The following is a 25035-nucleotide window of genomic DNA, read 5'->3' as shown; positions in this document are numbered from 1 at the left end:
GAGTGAAGGAGATCTGTGGCCACTGCCAGACAGAGGCGTGTGTTAGCGAGTGACAAAGTGACAGGGCCGAGTGAGAAAGGGAGCAGGAGGAGAGTGGAGGTGAAGTGGTAAGCATGGAGTAGCTAGTTTGTCTTATTCCTCTATCTCAATCTGGTAAAAGCCAGACATAACATCTAATACAAAAAAACACTTTGATCCTTTTAGCAATATGCATACGAATCCTTCACTGTCTGGAAGTTGAGCTTTCTGTAGTCTATAGTCTGACGTCACCACTCTTTTTTCTGATGACTAAGAACAGTGAAGAGAAAGTACTCACAGATACTTTCAGCATCAAGGAGTTCTCTGAGATTCTTCTATGTCCTGTGGATGAATAGGCCTCACTTTGGGCTTGAATAGTGTTTTGTCGAGAAGGGTCCAGCTCATAGACAGTATATTACTGGACGAAACCACCCCGCTGATTTGAATGGAGAGCAGTGAAGCCAGTTTTGGACCAATAAAATACTACAACAGGGCCACTTCCTGTTGGCACCAGTGTAATTCTGGTAGCTGCATAGCTGCACCAACAAAAAGTCTCATGGCTCAGTGTGTTTGTCTGACTCAGATCGTCACTGTTTAATCAGCCCACCTACGAGGCTCACCTGCCAAACACCAACACAGCGTCTCTTTGCTCTCATAGTTTTTTTTGATTGCAGAGAGTTTATAATCCAAGCAATACGGTTACATCTCTCATGTGCGACAGGGTGTCACAGGGTTTTGGCGTCATTTTTGGGCCAACATGGATCCCTCCATGCAGGCTTTGGTCGGCTTCACTGTCCGATCTCTGGCTTACCCCCTTGGTCCAGCTGCAAACTGGAGTTCAGGGGGCGTGGCTTGAGTGAGGGAATGAGGGGTGAGGTGTGAGCATGTGGGTCGCTGTAGGTCAAAGTTCACCAGACAAGAAGGCTGGATTTGAAGAAGAAGAAGATGATAACATAAAGTAATGGCATAGCAGAAGCAACAGGTCAATCACAGCTCAGTGCAGCAAATGTTGAACACATGATGTTATTGGACAAGTAATAATTTGTAAATAAAAGTTATGCAGCTGAATAGTCCTATTAATGTCTATGTTTAAAACATAGACATTTTTTATCTGATTTTATTGTATTGTGGTACTTTATTCTGTTTTATTCATTTTATATGCAACATTTGTGTACATCCTAATAAGCAGATGAATCAATCATGCTGGTTGTATTATTGTTTTCTATTTGTGCCTGCTTACTGTGACAACATGCAATAGGATTGTTAGCTGTTGATACTGCTAGCCTTTAAAATGACGCTACCACCAGTGTGGAAACATAAAGCATACCAAGATCGGAGTTTAATTTTAAAAATATTTCCAGACCTTTGCTACAAAGTCTTTATGTTAATTCTGAGACTCTCTGCTATAGTGTATTTGTAATATTGTGTTGTTAGTAAAGTATTTTGTTTTAAATCATGGCCACGGTCAACTACAATGTTCACACATACAGAACTTTATGTGATGTTTTATCTTGTCAGTGTGCCCACAGTCAAGGTCATTCAGAGCGAACACATCAGGTACACTTCAGTTTTTCAGTTATCCGCTCTTTCCATTCATTGGGTATTGGAGAGTTTTCAAAGTCAAAGTCATTCATAGATTTATGATAAGGTTTAGTTGGGAGTGTCTGAGTTACTAGTGGTGAACATTTTGAGTACCATACACTTCAGCTATCACACTTTTGGTTGATACCTGAAGGTGATTTCATGGTCTGATTCATGGATCGCTAGGCCATTTGTAACCATTATGCAACCTGGTAGGGAGGAGAATTTTGGTGATTCAACCACTACCCACTTTCCGGCATTTAGTGTTCTGCAATTGACTGATCCTTCCACAGCTTTGGTCCGACCGGGGCCAATGGTCTTACAACCCCGAGGCTGGAGTCAACGTTCTGTCTCTTTTAAGGACAACTCTGTACTCATAGGGTAATGACTGGAAGTTCTGAGTAGTGGGCGCTTACTACTCATAAAGGATGTCTAGAGTGTTGCCGCCTAAGTGTGTAAGTGGTTCTGCTCATAGAATTAGTATGTAATTGCTGTCACTTGTGAACCTGTATCTAACAAACAATTACAGTCTTTCTCTGCTATAGCCACTTGTGCGGTTTTAACTCCAATGAAAAAAAAGTTCCTTATCAGATGTTATGGGGCTATTTTTCCCTTCCCATTCCAATTGTTTCTCTCTTAGTTTCCTTTTCGAGGCTACAAGAGAGGGGTTGGGTTCAGCTTCACATTGAGGCTTTATGGGCCCATCCTCAACACAGTACCAGGGTTTTGGTTTGTTAATGTGTGTTATTTTACAGTTTACATTATGGTTGGTGGGCTTTTTGTGGTTTAGCACTCTCAGCTGAGGATTTGGTAGTGGCAAAAGCTGGGACTGCAAATCAACTTGTCTTTTTAGAATCATTGTGTCCTTGTGGTGATGTGTCGCATTTTTCTACGCATTAAACATAGGCACCTTAGAAGAGTGAGGACGTCTTCTGCTTTGGAGTGTATCCCTTTTCAGAGCAAATCGGCAAAAGGAGTTCTGCAAAGGTAGGTGGGCTGTGTTTTGTTGCTCTAGCTTCTGCTCAGTTATCAGGGTGTTGTCCCTGCAGCCTCTGCAAAATAGTTTCAGAAGCTGGCTGCCCAGATCAGTTGCATTTACACCGCCTCTTTTGAGGGTGGTGTTCAGCACCACTTGCAGTTGTTGAAGATAGGCTGAGGATTTCTCTCCATAGTTTTGCAATGTGTTAAGAAATCTGGCTTAGCGGTTGTCTTTGTCTTCAACTGCGTCTGAATCTAGAATGTCCAAGTACCCATTGCAGATGAATAAGGTGTCAGGTGCTTGACTATGTTAAAGGCAGGTGACAAAAGGCTCTCAAGTATTTATTGCTATTTGTGTAAATCTGATGTGCATCTCTCCTTAAGAAATCTGCATTGGAACACCATGTGTAATAGTCCACTGTTTGGATGGGGACTGTGTCCTGAGAAGGGTCAGAGTTTCAATGAATTATGCAGTTTTGGTTTTCACTGAGCTGATGACTCACCTGTTGTATGGCCTCCGAAGCGTGTTCATGGACATAACCCAAGAATGTTTATTGTCTTTCTCTTGTTTCTCTGAATGCTGTTGATCAACTGTATCACTGATGGGAGAGAGCTCTCAGGAAATCTGTAAAGTCCTTGTCACTCTGCTTTGCAATCTCCTTCAACTCTGTGAGATAAATTTGTGTGGCTGATTGGCTACGGACGTGTATATGTTTGCTAAGGCCTTGAACCTTGAACATGCCCCAGCCTAATTCAGACTGGGGCATGTCTACTGGTATTCTTTGTTGAATAGAGCCATACTGTGTTAGGAAGTAGTAAAGTTCTTCATCAGCTTCTGTGTCTGTTAAGAGGAGTGAGTTTGGAATCTTAACACCTCTTTTCTGAATTACCTTCCTGATGAATCAATGGGAATACTGCTATCTGGCCCCTGGTTGGTAGATTTATATCTGTTTAGGCCACTCCAGCCTGGCTTACATTAGGTTTAGGCAACAACAATGAGTTGTAAAAATCAGACTTACCATGTTGCTGCAGGTTCTGTAGCGGATGTTTTTGCCATCACAGCTTCTGCAAAACAAAGTACAAACAAAGCTCAGCACTATTGCAAACCAACAGGTGACTCTGTGAAACTGTGTGAAACCCCTGCAAAAAGTAATTAACCAAAAACTTTAAAAACAGTAAATGCCACTGATTAAATACACTTTTCTCGTCTACAGTTGCCAAACTTTTGTATGCCTGACAGATTATTTTTATAATTAGACAGCTGTAGTAGGGGGCAGCAGCTCAGTCCATGAGGCCATGGGTTAGGAACTAGAGGATGGCGAGTTCAAGTCCAACACGGACCAGCCAGCACAGAGTGTGGACTGGTAGCTGAGGAGGTGCCTTTTCACCTCTTGGGCACTCAAGGGGGTGCCTGACAGCCCCCTCGCTCTGACAACTCTCCATACATCAATGCATATGTATAGGTCCTGTTTGTGCATGTGTATAAAATATCAACAGAGTGAAACGATTTAACTTGGATTGGACCCTTTAAGATGGAGAGCTGGTCTAGTACCTCCTGAACAGGGGTAACTCAGGATCTAACACGATATCGTTCTCTGTAGCTGGCGTCTTCTTGCCAAATCAGCCACCACCCTTTTCTGTCTACTTGGCTACTGCCACATAGATTGTTCAGTTGCAAACTTAGTTAGGCCAATGATGTCCTTATTTGGCCATTCAGTTCCCCTTCCTGACCCTTCTCTCCAGTGACTCATTGTCATTAGGCTGTTATACTCAGCTCAGCATTGCACACCGATTTCAACATGTCTCAACATGATTCTCTCCTATTCTTATTCTTCATACAGTCTTTATCTATACTGTTAAAATCATTGTTTACTTCAATTCATTTCATGGCTAATAATAATCATTCATTAGATAATTTAACACATCACTTTCTATACTTTCATACAATCATTTTAATTACCACAATCATTTCTACTCATTTGTGTTCATATACAACAATTATAAAATGGTAAAACAGAAATAAACTATATTGCATGGAGCAGTGCTGAAGATTAATTTAAATAATATAATTATAATGTGCAATAATATCCCAATATTGCACATTGTGATTATATTATTTAAAGTCTTATCATTAAGCTTTTTATATTGTTTTCCACTCTGCAGTGCTCCTACTTTGTACTGCAACTGCTGCAGGTGTCAGCGTGACATGTCAGTTTTTTAAATAAAGTTTTAAATAAATTGTTAAAACCCTGTGTAGGCTTTTTCATTACGGGGCATTGAGTGTAGACCAATGAGGAAAAATATATTTAAAATTTTAACATAAAGCTGCAACATAAAATGTGAAGAAAAAACAAGGGGTCAGAATACTTTCTGAATGAATTGTATGTGCACAGTAGAAAAGTTTTTACTTTTAGCGCCCAAAGTGAAATTGTAGCAGTAGCATGGATAAGTTGTAGTCAAATAATGGAGACAAATGTGTTGCCAGGAGACCACAGAATGATGCCACAGGGCAGAGTCTTCCTTAACATGCAACGCTGCACAACAACTAGCAGAGCAGAGACAGGCTGACAGTGAGAGCAGAGAGCCTGATTGTGGCTTTTAAATACAGCACAGATCGGAAACCCACACACTTGATGCATTTATCAGTGTCATGAAGACAGTGTTATCAGATTCAGACTTTCTAGAGTACAATGTAATCCTAACCGATAATAATGGCCAAAACTAGGAAACTATTCCAAACTAAGTTGTAATGTCTTTATAGTGATGTGTGTTCCTATCACTTTGATCCAGACTGAAGTATCTCTGCAAGTTTTGGATGGATTGCTATGGACTATTGTAGAGGATGCACTAACAATGCATGGTCCCAGGTTAATTATCTGTTGGTAATTTTAATTTTGTCATTTGTTGATATTGTACATTAGAGGACCACATTCTCCAAAAAAAGTGCAATGACACCATAGCAATGAGGTGTTTGTTGGTCCTAGTGGATCTGGGGGCCCCTGGGGGAGTTTCCCCACTATTTCAGCTATTACAAATATCAGTATAATATTTCTTTGTACATATTCTTTTTATTTATTTGTGTTTTCTGTAAAACACAAAATAGAATTTCCTTTCTCTCTTTGTCCGTTTCTGGGTATTCTTTCCTTTATTTATTTTCTCTTCCAAATAAGTCTGCCTAGCCTAGAGGTTTGTTTGCAACCTGTCTGTCTGCATCTTCCACAGACTCTAGTGGGAATCTCTAGGCACCTCATTGATTACTGAGCTTGTACCTGATGATCTCAACCCTTAAAAAGTAGGCAGTAATGACATGCAGCTAATTAACATTACTTTGTAACATAACAGCCAAAAAACGTGCTGTACAGGGGAGATGTCAGCTAGCACTAACAGCCTTCACTTTTACAGCAATTGGGGAAGCTACAGACCTACAACCACAAAGGTATGTCTTTGCGATGCTTTAACATTTAATCGGAATAATAAAAATTGTGTTTGCAGTTTATTGTGTAACCGGACATGACATTTACGTGTTTATAGGCAATAATTGAAGCCTGTTGTTGCTGATGGATTATGTGTTTGGCAGGCCTATGTCTAGTATTCTTGTTTATATTTGGAAAATGGACTGTATCCTAAAATAACATGACTTACTGCTGAGTTATATATAAAATAAAGACATGATCTCTTTTGCAATTATCCTTGTGATTCTACATTATTCAACTTGCTGTATACTGACCAATCCAGTCCTTTTACCTGTTGAAATACTAGTGCAAATAATAGTGCAGTATTCTTCTTGCCAGAAAGTGATTGCAGCTTCTACTTATTGACTGAATTAAAGATTCTGCCTCAAAATGACCTCATTTCATTCAGAAGTTATATTTGACAGAATCCAACTCAATTTGCACTTTTTACCTCTTAAAATACCTTTAAATGACCAAAACAAGACATAACATGCTGTATTCCACTTGCCAGAAAGTGACTGCAGCCTCTGCTTACTGACTGAAAGGGAGTCTCTGCCTCAAAATAACTTGATTTCATTCAGAAGAGATATATTTGACAGATTATAAAACCGAAATTGTCCCTCTTTTATTTCATGTAGAATAACAATATATTTTTTTAATGCAATATTGACCACCAAAACAAAAATGTCCCCGGTTTTCATTTCAGAAATCTGGTCACCTTACTGTTATGTGCACACCACAGAGTGTCTGGGTGCTTCACTTTTTGCCTTCCGCCTTTTGTGTTCTGTCAACATTACATTATCAATTAACTTTAAGATAATCAATTTTTGACATCTGTTAATCGATTCAAAATCTTCCACGTCTGCATCGCGATGCATCTCAGAAACGATTTTTTCTCCCACCCCTACTCTAAACACAATGTCTCTTAAAGGCAGAATCTACTGGTGAAGTGAGTGAACAGCGAACTTAAGTTCTGACCAGTTGACTGTTGCAGTCATTCAACTCATAACCCCAACAACAAGTAGCAGTTCTATAGAGGTATCACATACTGGATATTTCTTTGCTTTTTTAAATATCAGATTTCTACCACAGGGCATTTCCATATATTATATATTATTAAAAATGTGTTGGATGTTAAATAAAGCTTACCCTCCATTGAGACAGCGTCGTAGGGAGTAAGAGGCTCCTCCCCCGCAAGTTCGAGAGCAGTCGCTCCAGGGGCCCCAGGCGTCCCAACCCATGTCACTTTCTTCATCTGAGCGGGTCATCCTGGACGCCTACAGAAGGACAAACACCAACACAAAGGTGAATTACTTCAATCAGGTAAGGTATTATTGTACTCTCACTCACTCTCAAGCATGTTCTTACCAGCTTATATGAACTCTGACATGTCTCACATCATTTCAAGAGAATAACTCCAAAGAATATTGGAGGTGGCAAATGGGCAGAGGATAAGACACATGCCTTTGTTTTGGGAGATCAAGGTTTGAATCCCACTGTGACACATCCATCAATGTGTCCCTGAGCAAGAAACTTAACACACTTATCAGCTATTTCTCATTTGTTATAAGGAACTGTGTAAACACATGCACAGCTACCAAGAGTAAATTACGGAACTATTGACAGTAACCCTGTCTCTTATTACATTCATAAATTACATTCATGTTTAACTGATTTAGCAAAGTAATCACGGCCCATGCAAAGTTTTTACTGTCAATGTATTGCATTTGTTTTCCTACAAGATGTATTGTTTCTGAGCACACTAACAGTGTTGATATTTAAAGCCTTGATATTTAAAGGTGAGGAATATCTTTTTACAATACACACAGTACATTTTCAGAAATTTGGTCTTATGGTCTGTAATGAACAGCACTCCATATCACTTAAATGTTAAATAATTTTCTCACTCTGAATATGTTGTTCCAAGCTTATTTTGGGACTGACTCTGAATATGATCTTGATTGAACAAAATGTAACTGTTTCACTGTAAGTAACTGCTATCAATATATACATATACACACAATATACACTCACCTAAAGGATTATTAGGAACACCTGTTCAATTTCTCATTAATGCAATTATCTAATCAACCAATCACATGGCAGTTGCTTCAATGCATTTAGGGGTGTGGTCCTGGTCAAGACAATCTCCTGAACTCCAAACTGAATGTCAGAATGGGAAAGAAAGGTGATTTAAGCAATTTTGAGCGTGGCATGGTTGTTGGTGCCAGACGGGCTGGTCTGAGTATTTCACAATCTGCTCAGTTACTGGGATTTTCACGCACAACCATTTCTAGGGTTTACAAAGAATGGTGTGAAAAGGGAAAAACATCCAGTATGCGGCAGTCCTGTGGGCGAAAATGCCTCGTTGATGCTAGAGGTCAGAGGAGAATGGGCCGACTGATTCAAGCTGATAGAAGAGCAACTTTGACTGAAATAAGCACTCGTTACAACCGAGGTATGCAGCAAAGCATTTGTGAAGCCACAACACGCACAACCTTGAGGCGGATGGGCTACAACAGCAGAAGACCCCACCGGGTACCACTCATCTCCACTACAAATAGGAAAAAGAGGCTACAATTTGCAAGAGCTCACCAAAATGGACAGTTGAAGACTGGAAAAATGTTGCCTGGTCTGATGACTCTCGATTTCTGGTGAGACATTCAGATGGTAGAGTCAGAATTTGGCGTAAACAGAATGAGAACATGGATCCATCATGCCTTGTTACCACTGTGCAGGCTGCTGGTGGTGGTGTAATGGTGTGGGGGATGTTTTCTTGGCACACTTTAGGCCTCTTAGTGCCAATTGGGCATTGTTTAAATGCCACGGCCTACCTGAGCATTGTTTCTGACCATGTCCATCCCTTTATGGCCACCATGTACCCATCCTCTGATGGCTACTTCCAGCAGGATAATGCACCATGTCACAAAGCTCCAATCATTTCAAATTGGTTTCTTGAACATGACAATGAGTTCACTGTACTAAAATGGCCCCCACAGTCACCAGATGTCAACCCAATAGAGCATCTTTGGGATGTGGTGGAACGGGAGCTTCGTGCCCTGGATGTGCATCCCACAAATCTCCATCAACTGCAAGATGCTATCCTATCAATATGGGCCAACATTTCTAAAGAATGCTTTCAGCACCTTGTTGAATCAATGCCACGTAGAATTAAGGCAGTTCTGAAGGCGAAAGGGGGTCAAACACAGTATTAGTATGGGGTTCCTAATAATCCTTTAGGTGAGTGTATACAGGAAGCAGTGCTATTTTGACTTGCATCCACCTCATACAGTATCTTTGCCTCCCCTTCAACATTCGACAACCCCATGGTGAGGTTTTGGCTTTCTCTTTTGGCTTTGTTCTGCTAAATGTCCGTGTCTATGACAGACCACAATGCACAATTGTTAAAATGCCTTCTGGAAAGATGACTTAAATTACGAGTGCACAGTGAAAATTTAATTCCCAACCTCTACCAGTCTCAGTGGGGTTTAACCTAGTGAACCTGTTTGTGGCTTGCACATCATTTATGACAGGCTGTTATAAATGACTGCAACCTTAGGTTGTTAGGTCAAATTGTTATTTTATTTAAAACAGGATTTCATGTGTGTTATATGAAAAATGTTTCTCAAGTTTTACACAAAAAGTGTAACAAAAATTAAAGCTGCAAGCAGCGTTGGGCGGGCCCTCATACTTGAAGGGCGTCGGGGTGTGAGGTAGCCACACTGCAGATTCTGGAGCTCTGCCGGTGCGGCTGTGAATTTGCTACACACTTCGGATGCTGCATGAAGGTGTTATACGTCACTTCCTGTGTCCCCTTTGTGGCGCTCTAGAGCACTTGGCGATACGAATATAAATGAATATTGGCGTGTAGATGTGTTCGGGGTGGGACAGTTATCAAGCACGTGCAAGTTTTGTGCAGATGTGAGCATGTACACTGAAGTTACAACTTCCTGTGTCATTGCGAAGAGTTTAACTGCGCTGCCACGCCACCGCCACGCCGTTAACTGCAAACTCACAAGTTTTGCAATGTGGCTTCATCAATGTGTTAAGGGTTTTCTAGGACAGTTTTGAAGTTGATATGTCTGACCTGCTCGGAGTAGTACATTACAGCGTAAAAAGAGTCTTTTCCTGTTGCCAGTAGGTGGAGCTATGACTTTGAGTGAATATTGGCATATGGATGTGTTCAGAGTGGGACTCTTGTATGTACTAATGTATTCCAAATTTGGTGCAGATGTGAGCATGTACACTGAAGTTACAATACCTTTCTGTTTTATGGCGAATCATCAATTTTGGACGCCACGCCACAGGCACACCATTCCACGAAAACTCAATGTTTGCACAACTTTTAATCGTCAATGGGTTTAGACTGCACAGCACAAATCTGAAGTCAGACTAAATCCCTAGCAGGACTTTGTTAAAGTAAAAAGTGTGTAAATTGCCAAAAATGACCATTAAATCCAAAATGGCCGGCTTCCTGTTTGGTTTAGGCAGTGGTTCCAAGAGGCTTTTTTGTGCATCTGGACATGATACACGTACCACAGAAATGTCGTACACGTAGGTGAAACTTTGTCCGGGGGCTGCTCTGTAGGGGGCGTTAGAGAGCCATTTTGCCATGCCCATGCGCGAAATCCATAAAATACTCACGCACATTCCAACACATTCTTACTCCCAATTCATCACATATAGATGCTTGGTCAAGACCCCTTGGCGTCGCTTGTTAACACCCTGGGTACCCTCTTTTGCGTTGGTTTTGCATGTGTAGGGCTCCGCAATCAAGTTAGCGATAAGAAATATGCAACATCCGGTTACATTTTCTAAAACTAGTGTTAAAGGTTGTGAAACGGCATGTGGTTAACACTAAATAATTGCAACTTGGTTGGGTTTAGGCAACAAAATTACTTGGTTAGTTTAAAACTGAAAAGTGCCCAAAGGAAGTAAGAAAGGCAAATAGTAACAAATATATTCGCAAGTGGAGATGAAAGGGTTAAAACCTTTTTGAGCCTTCCTGATTTCAAAAAGGTTTCACACACAAAGTTTAACGTTTTTATAATGATAAAATCTTGTTGATTTATCAATCAATCATTTCTTGCATTTGTAGCGCCCCCTATTGGCCGATTTGAATGAAACCTTCAGTGTATGTGTGGGGTCATTATATAGACATATCCCAGAAGTTTTGATTGGACAAACATTTTGTGATTTGTAGCCTGAATTGGGTTAAATCACTTGCTGTTTGTGTGCATTTACAGTGGGTACGGAAAGTATTCAGACCCCTTTAAATTTTTCACTCTTTGTTTCATTGCAGCCATTTTCCAAAAATCAAAAAAGTTCATTTTATTTCTCAGTAATGTACACTCAGCACCCCATCTTGACAGAAAAAAACAGAAATGTAAATTTTTGCAAATTTATTAAAAAAGAAAAACTGAAATATCACATGGTCATAAGTATTCAGACCCTTTGCTCAGTATTTAGTAGAAGCACCCTTTTGATCTAATACAGCCATGAGTCGTTTTGGGAAAGATGCAACAAGTTTTTCACATCTGGATTTGGGTATCCTCTGCCATTCCTCCTTGCAGATCCTCTCCAGTTCTGTCAGGTTGGATGGTAAACGTTGGTGGACAGCCATTTTCAGGTCTCTCCAGAGATGCTCAATTGGGTTTAAGTCAGGGCTCTGGCTGGGCCATTCAAGAACAGCCACGGAGTTGTTGTGAAGCCACTCCTTCGTTATTTTAGCGGTGTGCTTAGGGTCATTGTCTTGTTGGAAGGTAAACCTTCGGCCCAGTCTGAGGTCCAGAGCACTCTGGAAAAGGTTTTCGTCCAGGATATATATATATATATATCCCTGTACTTGGCCGCATTCATCTTTCCCTCGATTGCAACCAGTCGTCCTGTCCCTGCAGCTGAAAAACACCCCCACAGCATGATGCTGCCACCACCATGCTTCACTGTTGAGACTGTATTGGACAGGTGATGAGCAGTGCCTGGTGTTCTCCACACATACCGCTTAGAATTAAGGCCAAAAAGTTCTATCTTGGTCTCATCAGACCAGAGGATCTTATTTATCACCATCTTGGAGTCCTTCAGGTGTTTTTTAGCAAACTCCATGCGGGCTTTCATGTGTCTTGCACTGAGGAGAGGCTTCCGTCGGGCCGCTCTGCCATAAAGGCCCGACTGGTGGATTGCTGCAGTGATGGTTGACTTACTACAACTTTCTCCCATCTCCCGACTGCATCTCTGGAGCTCAGCCACAGTGACCTTTGGGTTCTTCTTTACCTCTCTCACCAAGGCTCTTCTCCCCCGATAGCTCAGTTTGGCCGGACGGCCAGCTCTAGGAAGGGTTCTGGTCGTCCCAAACGTCTTCCATTTGAGGATTATGGAGGCCACTGTGCTCTTAGGAACCTTAAGGGCAGCAGAAATTTTTTTGTAACCTTGGCCAGATCTGTGCCTTGCCACAATTCTGTCTCTGAGCTCTTCAGGCAGTTCCTTTGACCTCATGATTCTCATTTGCTCTGACATGCACTGTGAGCTGTAAGGTCTTATATAGACAGGTGTGTGGCTTTCCTAATCAAGTCCAATCAGTATAATCAAACACAGCTGGACTCAAATGAAGGTGTAGAACCATCTCAAGGATGATCAGAAGAAATAGACAGCACCTGAGTTAAATATGAGTGTCACGGCAAAGGGTCTGAATACTTATGACCATGTGATATTTCAGTTTTTCTTTTTTAATAAATTTGCAAAAATTTACATTTCTGTTTTTTTCTGTCAAGATGGGGTGCTGAGTGTACATTACTGAGAAATAAAATGAACTTTTTTGATTTTTGGAAAATGGCTGCAATGAAACAAAGAGTGAAAAATTTAAAGGGGTCTGAATACTTTCCGTACCCACAGTATTTCAGGGCATGACCAAGGTACTTATGTGGACATATCCTATGAAAATTGTGATGATTGGCCTTTCTGATTTGTGTCCATTTATGTCCTGAGGCACGCCCCTTTTGAAGTTCATTGGTGAATATCTTGAAAAGGAAATGAGATATTAACAAGCTTTACAGAACTTTTGTTCACATTGGTCACCTGATGACCCACTGAAAACGTGGTGGAAATCGGAGCTACGGTCTAAGAGGAGATGTAAAAAATATTTGTTTTTCAAAAAAAATTTGTAGGCGGACCTTAATGGTCCTTAATGGCTTTATTGTAGAGCACATTGAGCTGGACCTGTGTGAGAAATTTTATGTCAATCGGACATACGATGTGAAGGGTGTGGCCTTTCAAAAATCAACTTTTCAATTACAGCGCCACCATGAGGCTGATTGAGTTCATATTTCTATGGAAGGCACATGCACAGCATTTCCAGCTATTTCCCCAAGTTTCATGTCTCTAGCTCATTCCAGCTCACTGGAATTTGAGCTGTCACATAAGACAAAATAATAATTAAAAAACGGCAGAAAAACAACAGGGTTCCACCGCCACGTGGTTTGAACCCTTATAATAATAATAATAATAATAATTAAATATATAAAATAAAAGGGTTGTTATCAACACAACATGTGTGTAAACATATGCAAATAAAGGACTAAACTAAAAAAGAGCTGAAAAATTACCTTCATCCAAGTCAAAAGACTAAAACTTGAAATTTGTCCTGAGATTTCTTTTGTTTATAAAGCATAAAATACATCCTAACTATTTAATGATTGATGAACTTAATAAAAAATGTCGTTTTTGAATGTGTAGTCATTTCTAGAACTTTGTGTTGAACTACAGTATATTGTGTGTCACACAGTGTTGTCCCATTGAGAGTGTTCTCTAGAGTTCAGCAGTTATATGGTGCAGGCTGCAGGTCTCACTCTGAACTTCTGAATAATTGGCTGCTGAAACGAGAACCACCACTTCACCTTCTGTGGCCACTGAACAGCAGCATTACCTCACAGTCTTGTGATATTATCATATGTTTTAGGCAGTTAGCCCACCAAGCTGTGACAGCTTTCATGTATCTCACTCCCAACCTTTCTCCTATCTTTTGTCCTGTGTTGAAAGCTCAGATGAAAGAGAGGAAGAAAAAAAAAAAAAAAAAAATATATATATATATATATATATATATATGAATATATATGAGAGAGAGAGAGAGAGAGAGAGAGAGAGAGAGAGAGGGGGTTTTCCTGGCTGTGTGTCACCAAAAATAGGAAAATTGGCTTCCCCTGGGTCAGTGATGTCACTGCAGACCCTGTGGTGCCAAAGAAAAACGGAATCTTATACCAGAGCTGTGTGTATGTCCGTGTGTGTGTGAGTAAAACTGAAACACAATGAAGTATTTATGGAAAATACATCAGAGAACCATGAGAGTCTTCTAAAGTGCTTTTAAATTGTGCCTTTCAACCCGTGCGTCACCGGACCAATAGTCACAAAACACGTATTTATACAATTCAGAAAACACTTTTTCCTGGAGAAGTGGTAGCACAGGCCCTAAGCCAAAACCTTTCTTGCCGTGTCAGTGAAACTCAGAGCACAGGAACAAACTCTAATTCCTCTGACAATGTTATTTATGCCTGGTCAACCAGAATTAACATTTCTGACATGCCTCCGCAGGTTTCATTTCATCCTGCTTGCCAGGCCCGGATCACTAGCTGACCTTGGAGCTGGCAGAGCGAAACACTTTGCAGTCTTCAACCTTGTTACATCGTACCCACATAGATGGGATCGATCCGTGTGTTTTGGACTGTTGCACTGGGGTGGAACTCAGTATTCTCTCACTTTTCTCTCCTTGCTGCATCCAAAGAGTGAGACTTACCCACTAGAAAAGAATTAGACACGTTAGCACTCCACTAATAGGATAAAACCACCTTTTGTTGTCAGGCTCAGCCGGCTAACAGCCATCAAAGACCTCTGACAGTAATAACATCGGCATGAGGAGAATCTGTCCAGCCAAGGCTTTTTTGGCCTGGACAGCCTGCCTGGCCTATTGTGTGAGCTCTGCATAGTTCAGCATCAGCAATCTGTGCCCACTGACAACCCAGATGACCTGGACATGTACAGTATATTTCCTCATTTACCATGATGAAGACTCAATTGGGTACTAAAATAGCCCTTGAGTACCATTGGTTCTACTTTCAAACAAGGCAGGGTTTGAAAGTAGAGTTTGTAACTCCAAATTTGAAAGTTTATTAGAAAATGAGATAATAATAATAATATAATATAATATATATATATAAAATTTAATACTATTTGTGTAGGTAAAATTAGTTGAGTGAAGATGTATTGAACTGAATGTGAGTTTGGACATGTTTTTCTGGATTGTTTTGCTGCCCAATATCTAGAATGCAACTGGAGTATTTTAAAACGTTTTTCCTTCTTGCCACAATTTAGCCACTGTTGGGTGAATCCATAATTTATTTTATTGATTAATTCAGTCATCCCTTATTTTATTCACTGATTTATGGATCAATTCCTTTTTTCTTTATTTTCCTTTAGAAATCTCAAATTGCATCATATATTTTTATACATCTTATATTTTTCTCTTTGAGAATCATGAAAAATGTAAAAGTGCAAATCCTATTAAGTTGCCTCACATTTGATCTCCTGCAGAGTTTCAGAGTTGGTAAACAGACTTGCATCATTTTGTTTGGTTGTAGGAGCTCATACAGAGTGAAAATAGCCAGCAGCATTAATCTCTGTGTACTGATATGGTTGTGTGTCTGATGGGATTATAGAAAAACTGCCTGCCTCCTTATTGAATGAGTGTTGAGTACTTAAGAAGTCTTTTTAATGTTCTCTCAACTGGCTTACTTTACTGTAGGTGTGTGCATTCTGTGTCTGTGGATTTAATCTTGATCCATATTGTTACTGCAAACTATCCTAGAACCCATGTACAAGGAAGGATTATTTATGCAATGCCTATGGCAGGAGTCTGCAATTCAACCATTTCTACTCCAAAGTTTATATGAAACTAATCCGCATTAGCAAGTGGTGTTCACTTAACAAGAAATCAGGAAGAGATGCATACGGCGCCAAGCAAAAGGAGAGTGGAGGCCAGGCATGTGGATGGGCTCAAAAAGGATTTGCCTCTAAAACTTTGAATCCCATCCCATACTTGTAGTCAGTGTTGAAATTTCAAAGGAACATACCATACCATTTGATCTCCTTAACCATAAATCATGTATTCTACAGTTGTAACCAGTCATTGATATCAATACTTTCTGTCTGGAATAAAATCAATTAAAGCAACATTATTTAGTATTTTTATCTATAATAGCTTTAAAATTATTTTTGTTGGCACACTGACTTGTAATAGGTTGAATGGAGTCTCTGTCATTGCCACTCTGGGCTTCCTACGCTAGATACTGTGCTATGTGACATTGGAATCCCAGGCAGGATCTTCTTTCTGTTGGACTAGTAACTAATAACTTATTTGCTGGCTTGCGCTGTCTTGTGTTGCTGCGCTTGCTTGATGTTTGATATGTTCAGTCAGTGGTTTCACAGACAGATGGTGTGTCTCGATTCGCGCCCTTCCATTACATTAAATTACATTTACCCATTTGGCAGACGCTTTTATCCAAAGCGACTTACGTTTGAGGAACAACATACAAGCATCAACAGAGCATCAATACAGCAAGAGATCTACAAGTGACAATACATACTATTAAGAGCAGTAATAAATACTAGCTAATAGCATGTATGGCATCAATGGGATAAATACCTAGGGAAAGAAGTATGAGTTAACGAAATAGTGTCTTCAATACTTCCATATTTACACTTACTGTTTTGAGTGCATAAGTGTGTTCACACTGTTCTCAGTGCGGCAAAATGCAGTGCACTATGAGTACCCGGATGGTGCACTCATAATGGCCAAAAAGTTTGGAACGCTGGGCATCTTAGCTACGTAGCAGAAGGGGAGGGGACAACAACATGGGAGAAGCAGAAAGCAGCAGAGAGAGGCCAACAACAGGAAGTTTTTCACAAGTTTTGAGGCGAGAAATCAACTGTGTGGCTGTCAAATATTGGGAGTTTTACCAAAATTGATGATGAATCGAAAACGTGTTCAGAAGAAGTTGAGAAGCTCCACAACCGCCGCCGCCGGAAGCTAATGAGTCTGCCGGCCAGTCAGCTCACAGAGCCCTCTGATCCTGTAGTCACACAGACCACTGCAGCAGATGAGTAAAGCAACAACAGCAGAGGAAAGACCCACAGCTGTAAGATAGTTTTAATGTTTGTACTGCTGTTATTCTATCATTATATTTGAAGTAATTTAATTTAACTCAAGAGACATCTGGCTCATGATGTACAGAAATTTCTTGGCTTGTGAAACTTGTAAAAAATAGCGGCCTCATTTCCCATTAGTGCACAATGGCAGTGTTTAATTTGAGACAACACTGCCCTGTCAAAATGAATGCGCTAACAAGTACACAGTGTACTGCATGTAAGTGTACTAATAGAAGTACCCAAACTGAGACACAGCTAGAGATGTAGCTGCTTGTAGCAAACCTCCTACATAACACATTCAGAGATCAGTAATGTTACTGTAAGTGCTCTTGCACCAGTTGCTGTCTAGCTTTGTTGGCTAGCTTACGGAGGAAGCTTTTGTCCAAGGATTCTTTTAGGGTGGTGACATAAAATATGACGACAGGCATTCGAAGCTTCATTTGAAAATCTCAATAGAATGTTATAAAAATGACCTAAGTACAGCCATAGTGTCTACACAGGTGGTCTAGTGTGAGTCCTCCGTCTGTGTTGAGTATTGAGTGTAAATCACCTGCGCTTTGGCAGCATTGACATGCATATAGCTTGAAATCAAACAAACAAATCAAACGAGAAGTTATGCGCCTTGTTTACTGGTTAAAATAGGGGTTCATCTGTTCCATCAGACTCAGAAGGAAATGCGGAAAGAGCCAACCAGCTTTTCTAATAACAGACAATCGGGCACTCCTTGCAGTGATTGGTCAGGTGTGCAAAGGTGTGAAAGTAGGCGGGGTTTGATCTTCTCTCTCAAGCGCTTTTCCCTTTTTCTTTTTTTCATTCTTCACAGATCTGCCGCTTTAACAACCAAGTATAACAAGCCTTCAAGGAGAGGCATGCTCCCCCCTCCCCTTCTAGCAATGTAGATATAGATATAAAACGACAAACGGCAGGACTGCTTTGACCTGTTCAGTCTGTTTCATTCGTTAAGTCTGGCCTGCCACCGACAACTGTAAAAGCCTGCTGCATCAGGCCTGATCAACAGCCTACTGCGCCTTTATACACAACCCTCAGCTGTTTATCATGCTTGTGAGAGCTGTGTTTATTGCACACAGCCAATATGGTGAGCCGTGTACATGCTCCCTCACCAAACTTCACATGAGATTTGTCAATGACATCTTGTATAGCAACAGGACAAATAATAACAACCTATAAATGATTTAATGGCTCTGCAGAGAAGCTGTCACTGGTTACTTTAGGCTGGCCAAGAGGTGAGAAATCACCAACTTTCTCCTTAGCTATTATTCTGTATTTCCGAAGCACTTGATCTATAAGTTGTAAGCAAATGTTAAACACAATCTATTTTTTGAGAAAAATGATAACATTGGTCATTTAGTCAAACACCTAAAACTTAAGTATGCTTTTCTGACCAACAGCATCACCTTCTTCACATTAGCGGAGAATTCTACGGGCTGAAATTCAATGACATCACTGGAAATGGCAAAGTCATCAAATCTGTCATCAGTGTGTTGAAGTGCAGCAGCCTGATAACAAATCTGCATGGAATAGATTAAGTTTGTTCCCCAAGGCATCAAGCTGTAAATCATACCCACCACAGACTCTTCCTTCCCCAGTAGTTGCAGATTGAGTGCATTCAAATGGGAAAATGTGTCTGCTAAAAATGAGGTGTATTACAGTACATTAGAGTATTCAATATCTTGCATGGTGTGCAGGTGGTCAGCTGCTCTTTTTGATTTAAAAAATCCACAATTCATCCTTGAATTCAATGAAGCGCTCTAAGGCTTTGCCCTTACTCAGCAAGCGCATGTTATTGTGGAGGTCATCATGAGTAGCTTGAGATTCCAGCACAAATTCGAAGAACAGGCAATGCTTTATACTCGTATGCCTTCTCATCTCCATTGTTTTGTCCATGTTTTCTTTCAGATCCCCACTTACTTTGGCGCAAAGCACACTTTGGTGAATGAGACAGTGAAGTGATTCTTAATTCTGCTCACAAGACCTTAAGGTATTCTATCCTGTAATGTGAGCAGAGTGCTTGGTGTATCATGTATCATTGAGATAGCAATGTTTTAGCATCTGATTATCTTATAAACTAATGGATATTACTGAATTCATATTGCATGAAAACACCCACACCAAAACATCACAGTGAGGTTTTCTACAAGGCTAATTTAGCCCATGTAGCAAAAGTGTAAGTAGTATGAGGTGGCCTTGTGGAGAGGGGGCTTGGTTCGGCATACAGAGCATGACACCACAGGAGATTGAGTCCTACCAATCATCAAGATTGCCTTCCTTCAAATAGGATAAGAAGCTTTGGCCATCATTTCTAATGGTTATAATAACGTAATTTGAGAACATCAGCCATGTCAGACGGATCAGCCACGATTGGTCAGACGATCAGACATGTTCTACACAACAGTTTATCTTAAGATTACCTAAACACACAAATACACTAATTTTACAGGTTTTTACTGTTCACTTTGGTTTTCTCTTCCAGATTTGTTTTTCTTGCCTGGTGTTTTCTTTATGTCCTGTCCATTTATATGAGTGCTTGGCAGACTCATTTTTAACAATGTCACTAGTGTCCTGTTTTATGCATATCAGTATCCAAAGGAATTTGATATTGGAAAATTCTGCATTGCATGACAAGTGTCTGGTGCCAATGTTTAGTGCCAATGCAGCAAGGTGGAAAGTCGGTGAGGTTGGTAGATGGGTGTCTTTTGTGCAAGAAACCAGGGATTACCTACCATTGCAGATCTAAATTTAAAGCTAGGAGGGTTGGGCAATTAGTTTCACAATAACTTTTTATATGCATTGAAATTCTCTTTCCATCACGACAACAATCAATAAATCAGAAACAAAAATGAAAAGAATCTGGTATCTGTGGCTGTTGCAGGACTGTAATAAACACAAGGCCTACCTGCCTGTCTACGTTACCACTTTCTGTATTTTTTAATTGGAACCCGAACATTCTATATTTTAGTTTTTGTCATCTAATCCCATGAAAAGATCAAAACAATGTGTTCATCTATTTTTAAATACTTTTGGACCCTATGCTGTAATGGTACTCAGCCCCAAACACATTAGTTCCTCCTGAAGATGTAAATGTTTAAAAACTCATCAAAAATAGTTGTCTTTTAAAATAAAACGTCTCGTAATTAGCTTCTCTGGGATGATGTTAAAGATGCATGTATTTACTTATTGGCATTTTGTGGAGGGCTGGTAATTTCTGCCTTTTTCAGCATGCACTGTACGTTGGTTTTATACTGTATTGCTTTTGCTGTGCATTATAGTGACTTTGGCCGACTACCAAAAAATAATTATGTCTTTCTGGAATGCTCTGTTTACTGTGTTTATTATCTGTTTTCATGGATAATGTTTTTTTTTTCATTGACTAATTTTCCCTCTGGGGATTAACCCCATAAACCCTGGCTTTTTGCCACCATCTCTCTCTCTCTTTCTCCCTCAATGCATCAATATTCTGTACTAACTTCCTCTTGCAGGTTACCAAGCAGGCTGAGGTCTAGCTGAACTGCTTTCAGATGTTCTGATTCACCTATACGACAGGTGGAAATCAGCATTCTCACATGGACACACACTTGAACAGTTACACAAGTACAGATACAGACACTCACACAAAAACAAAAAGACAAAACAGGTGACATCCACTTACCAGACATTACTCATAAATAAAATAGGCAATCAAGCACTTTACACAAACACTATTATTATTTTTCAGCTTCGTAATCAACATTACATTTCTTGCAGGGAAGCTCCTATCTTGAGTCCATGCATAACCTTGGGTTCAAATTTTGAATGAATGAATTTGGAAGGGATGCCCTTGTCTTCACAGTGGGGTTAGTCTGACCACTGACTCTTTCAGCCCAGGCTCAGGGCTGAACTGAGAGCTGGGAATCAGCACAAGCACTTGAGGTTTTCCTGGATCCTTTCTGACTTCCTAAACTGAGGGACCAGCCAGATCAGTTTATCATTCTCCCCTAGGGACATATAAAGTATCCACATTAAGTACAACTTAGACTCTTAGATAAACCCCACATGCTCGAATGAGCAGCATGAAGCGAATGTCAAGGTTTTTAGTTGGAAATTATTACTCATTTTAGGTCCATTTATTTCTCTGCAGCAGCTGTATGGAATATTTAAAATACCTACATTAAAACAAATCAACTAAAGAGAAAAACTAAAATACAATGCACATTTTATATTTTAATTTTATCTATGAATTTACTGTCATAATTAAACTAAAACATAAATCTTTTTTATACAATTATATTAAGTGGAAAGTGCAATAGTGCATGGGTGAATTATTGCAAAAATATATCAAATATAAAAAATAAAAAAAAACTAGGAAACTATGTAAAAACTGTTCATATTATCATCGTAAACTAATATTAAACAATAACAACAAAAACTATATCAGACCTGTGACTATTGGGCTCTAGCACATGCTGTCTAAGCTCCACAAAGGAGCCTCTGCCTGAAGCCTTTATACTGGAAGCCCCTCCTACAAGACAAACCAAAGTTCATTGAAATCAATCAAGCACCATTATGCACCACTCAGCATTCCAAAACATTTCTGGCCACATCATACACAATATAACCACTTTAAAACCCCAAATTAAACATTTGCATGCTAAACCAAGCTTCTCAGAACAGAAACCTTTAGTACTCAGGAATACCCCACTGCATGACTGCACTTGGACCATTCCCGGTCTTCTCCTCTATGAATTACCCTGGACTCCATCACTTCTTGGTTGCAACTTTGACCCAGATCCCTGCATGAAGATGAGAACATTTGACCTTGGGTAACCCAAATAACCGTAAATACATGGCTTGAAATGAACTGTTTGTGTTGTTTTTACCTGATCATGGTTTATATTCTTAGTACTGAAATAAAATTAACTGAACTGACAAGCCATGTGTCAATTGATGCTAGCCCACACTCTAATGCCAATGGTAATGCCAACAGTAAAGCTAATGTCCATGTTAATGCTTAACAGGCCTATGATAATGCTCATGGCAGCTTAGCATAGCTTAGCGTGCTAATATCAATGTTACCATAGGCTTAAGTGAATGCACGGGGTAGCACCATGACAGGGTTCATTCATTTTTCAGGAAGTCTCTGTGCACAACTCGGCTCTCTGCATACAGTGAATTCTAATCCTAACCAGAAGAATCTCACTACAGAGCACACCGTACATCTGTGCCTGTTCCAATAGCTTGATCATTCTGGATTTTAAGTTGTTTTTAAGATCTGTTATCTGTTACTAAAGTGATAGCTTAAGTCTTGCCATCTTACTTTTTCAGTTTTGAAAAACAACATCTTTTGTCTGGAGGCTGAAATCAAACAGAAAGACAAACTTCTCCAGGAGTTCTTGACAGTCACTACTGACCAGGCTAAACAACTTGTTGTCCTGGGTCCACTGGCTGTCCAGTCCAACACCCACTCCCCCGACTGTTCAGCTCTTGTACCGGTGGCTAGTGACACCATTATCCCTTGGGCCCGCCACAGGAGCTCTGTAGGCTGCCCCTGGTCAGGGTAAAGATTCCTGGATCCTGGAGCTACACCAAAAGCCCTGGCCAACAATTGAGCCTGCTGAAGTCTGGGCTGTTGTTGCCAGGGGAAAATACAGTGGCTAGCGACACCTCTTCACATACTCCCCATAAGCTGCTGACAACAATAATCATCGGAGACTCCATAATTAGAAACAGGAGTTAGAAATACTCAAACTCTCTGTCTTCCTGCCGCCAAGAAGACATTGCAGACAAAGCATAAGACAAAAATATCCCATCCAGAAGTAGACAGCAGTATGATGCATGTCAGCATAAATGACATTCCCAAGCAGCAGTCTGAACTGAAAACATGATTTCACCCACTTTCATTAACATTCTCAAATTATTCACAGGTAAAATCCATACTTCCGGACCAATTCAATTTTCAAAATAAAACACCCTGTGCAGACACCAGATCGTGCATCAACAATAAACACAACTATAGCAGACAAAAAAGGAAATCGTTTAACTACAAAGCCTACTTACCCATGGTCGAAGCACAAAATCAGGGTAAAATTCAACGAAATTCAACAAAAGGAGGCAGGCAGAAACCTTTGCTTCTGAAACGCTACTTGTGGGGTATGCAGCCCTGCATAGGTCGGAACAAAACCAGGTTGCAGACGTAACATTATAAATATCTAGGCATATGGGTTGATGAAAAATGCCTTCTTGGAATGTTTGTAGCCGTTGTACCCGCTCACAGACATGGCTCACCCAGCAGGTGTCAAAATTTCTTCCACATTGGAAGATCAGTTTTTTGCCCTACAGATTTGGAATATGCTTGAACAAAACTTCAAGTTGACCTTGTTAATACTGCTCACTAATTACTTATCTTATTGATCATTGCTAATCCGTCACTGATGAAATTTTTTCTTGCTTTAATTGATATAGCCAGATATTGTTTTTTACTTGCTATCTTTGATAATGAGGTTTAGGTCATTAAATCTAATGACACATCTTTGTATTTACTAGTGCTGTACCGAATAGTTCAAAGCTTCATTCATAAATTTGACATTCAAATTCTAAATAGACATTTGAATGCTGCACAGCTTTCCCCATCCCCATGTCTGTTCATTCTGGTTAAAACAAAGTATTTCTAGAAATTTTGAATAAAAATATCCCGGAATACATTGGCCTAAAGCCAATGGTTTCTGAGACACCAACGTGATTGGTCAAGACGACACCGGACTACAAATGGCTTCGGATACCAAAATCTTCTCCCTTGCCTACAGATCCTGCATACATATGCTTTTCATTTAATTACGACAGCAAATGAAAAGGAAAAAGAGAAAATATATAAACTCAACTTTACTTCACTGCTTTTATTTTCAGACTAAATATGTAAATATTTGACTGAACATAAAACAGACATGTGACAGAAATTGAAAAATGTGTCCCTGAACAAAGGGAGGTCAAAATCAAAAGTAACAGTCAGTGTCTGATGTGTCCTCCAGCTGCATAAAGTACTGCAGTGCATCTCCTCTTCAACAACTGCACCAGATTTGACAGTTCTTGCTGTGAGATGTTTTCCCACTCTTCCACCAAGGCACATGCAAGTTCCCGGACATTTCTGGGGAGAATGGCCTAAGCCCTCAAGAGTACTAAATGAGGGAGGAGGATATCTTTTAAATTTAAAAGATTTATAAATCTTCCATAGAGGAGCATCAAACACCTTGAACTTATGTTCAATACATTTGAATACACCTTGTCTTTGTGCAAAATGCACAGCTTCTCACACTCATGTATATACTGCTCTTTTAGAAGAAAATCTATTAATGTGAAGAGAGGCTCATCGTCCCACTCTAACTTGCCTCCTGGGCTAAATTAGACTCCTGCGTACACGCGCCATCTCTTACAGAAATATTGTATAAGAAAAGTGCAATAAAGGGTAGATTCTCCTAAATGCATCCACTTTTTATCTCACTTTTATAATTCTCTTGCATCTTAGTCCCTACCACCATAGATGTGAGGAGAGATGCAAGGAAAATATGTGAGGAGAGAGGAATGAAGGAAACACATGTTTAGAGAAATGTCCTTTCTCCTGAACTGAATCTGTTTGTGATGACAGTGTCACAGGTTTGGTGCTTGTATTTGCCCATATACGCAGTGTCCAAATACTAGTAAAGGTGCAAGGTTACCACTGTCATCACAGCTGTGTGTGTCTTTCCGTATGTATGAATTTTAAACATCTGCACACATATCAAAAACCCACACTTTGCACACTGTGATTATAGTGTGCTCAGATTGGTGA

At 40.0% G+C, this 25035-nt stretch overlaps 1 protein-coding gene across 3 annotated transcripts in view; it reads right to left on the bottom strand.

Annotated features, from left to right (window-relative positions):
* adamtsl3 (ADAMTS-like 3) overlaps positions 1–25035 on the bottom strand; it is a 217423-nt gene that overhangs the window by 81225 nt on the left and 111163 nt on the right. For all 3 annotated transcript variants that reach the window (XM_038702057.1, XM_038702058.1, XM_038702059.1), the window contains exons 4-5: positions 7179–7306; positions 3597–3642 (exon numbers count right to left, since the gene is read on the bottom strand). In XM_038702057.1, coding sequence (XP_038557985.1) covers positions 3597–3642; positions 7179–7306 — 174 coding nt within the window. The remainder of the gene's footprint in view (positions 1–3596; positions 3643–7178; positions 7307–25035) is intronic.

Source organism: Micropterus salmoides, unplaced genomic scaffold (assembly GCF_014851395.1).
Source record: "Micropterus salmoides isolate LMB-PRFRI ecotype aquatic unplaced genomic scaffold, ASM1485139v1 Ms_hic_scaffold_6, whole genome shotgun sequence".
Lineage (NCBI taxonomy): Eukaryota > Metazoa > Chordata > Actinopteri > Centrarchiformes > Centrarchidae > Micropterus > Micropterus salmoides.
Note: the sequence above shows the minus strand (reverse complement) of the source record. Positions and strands in the feature narration are given on the sequence as shown.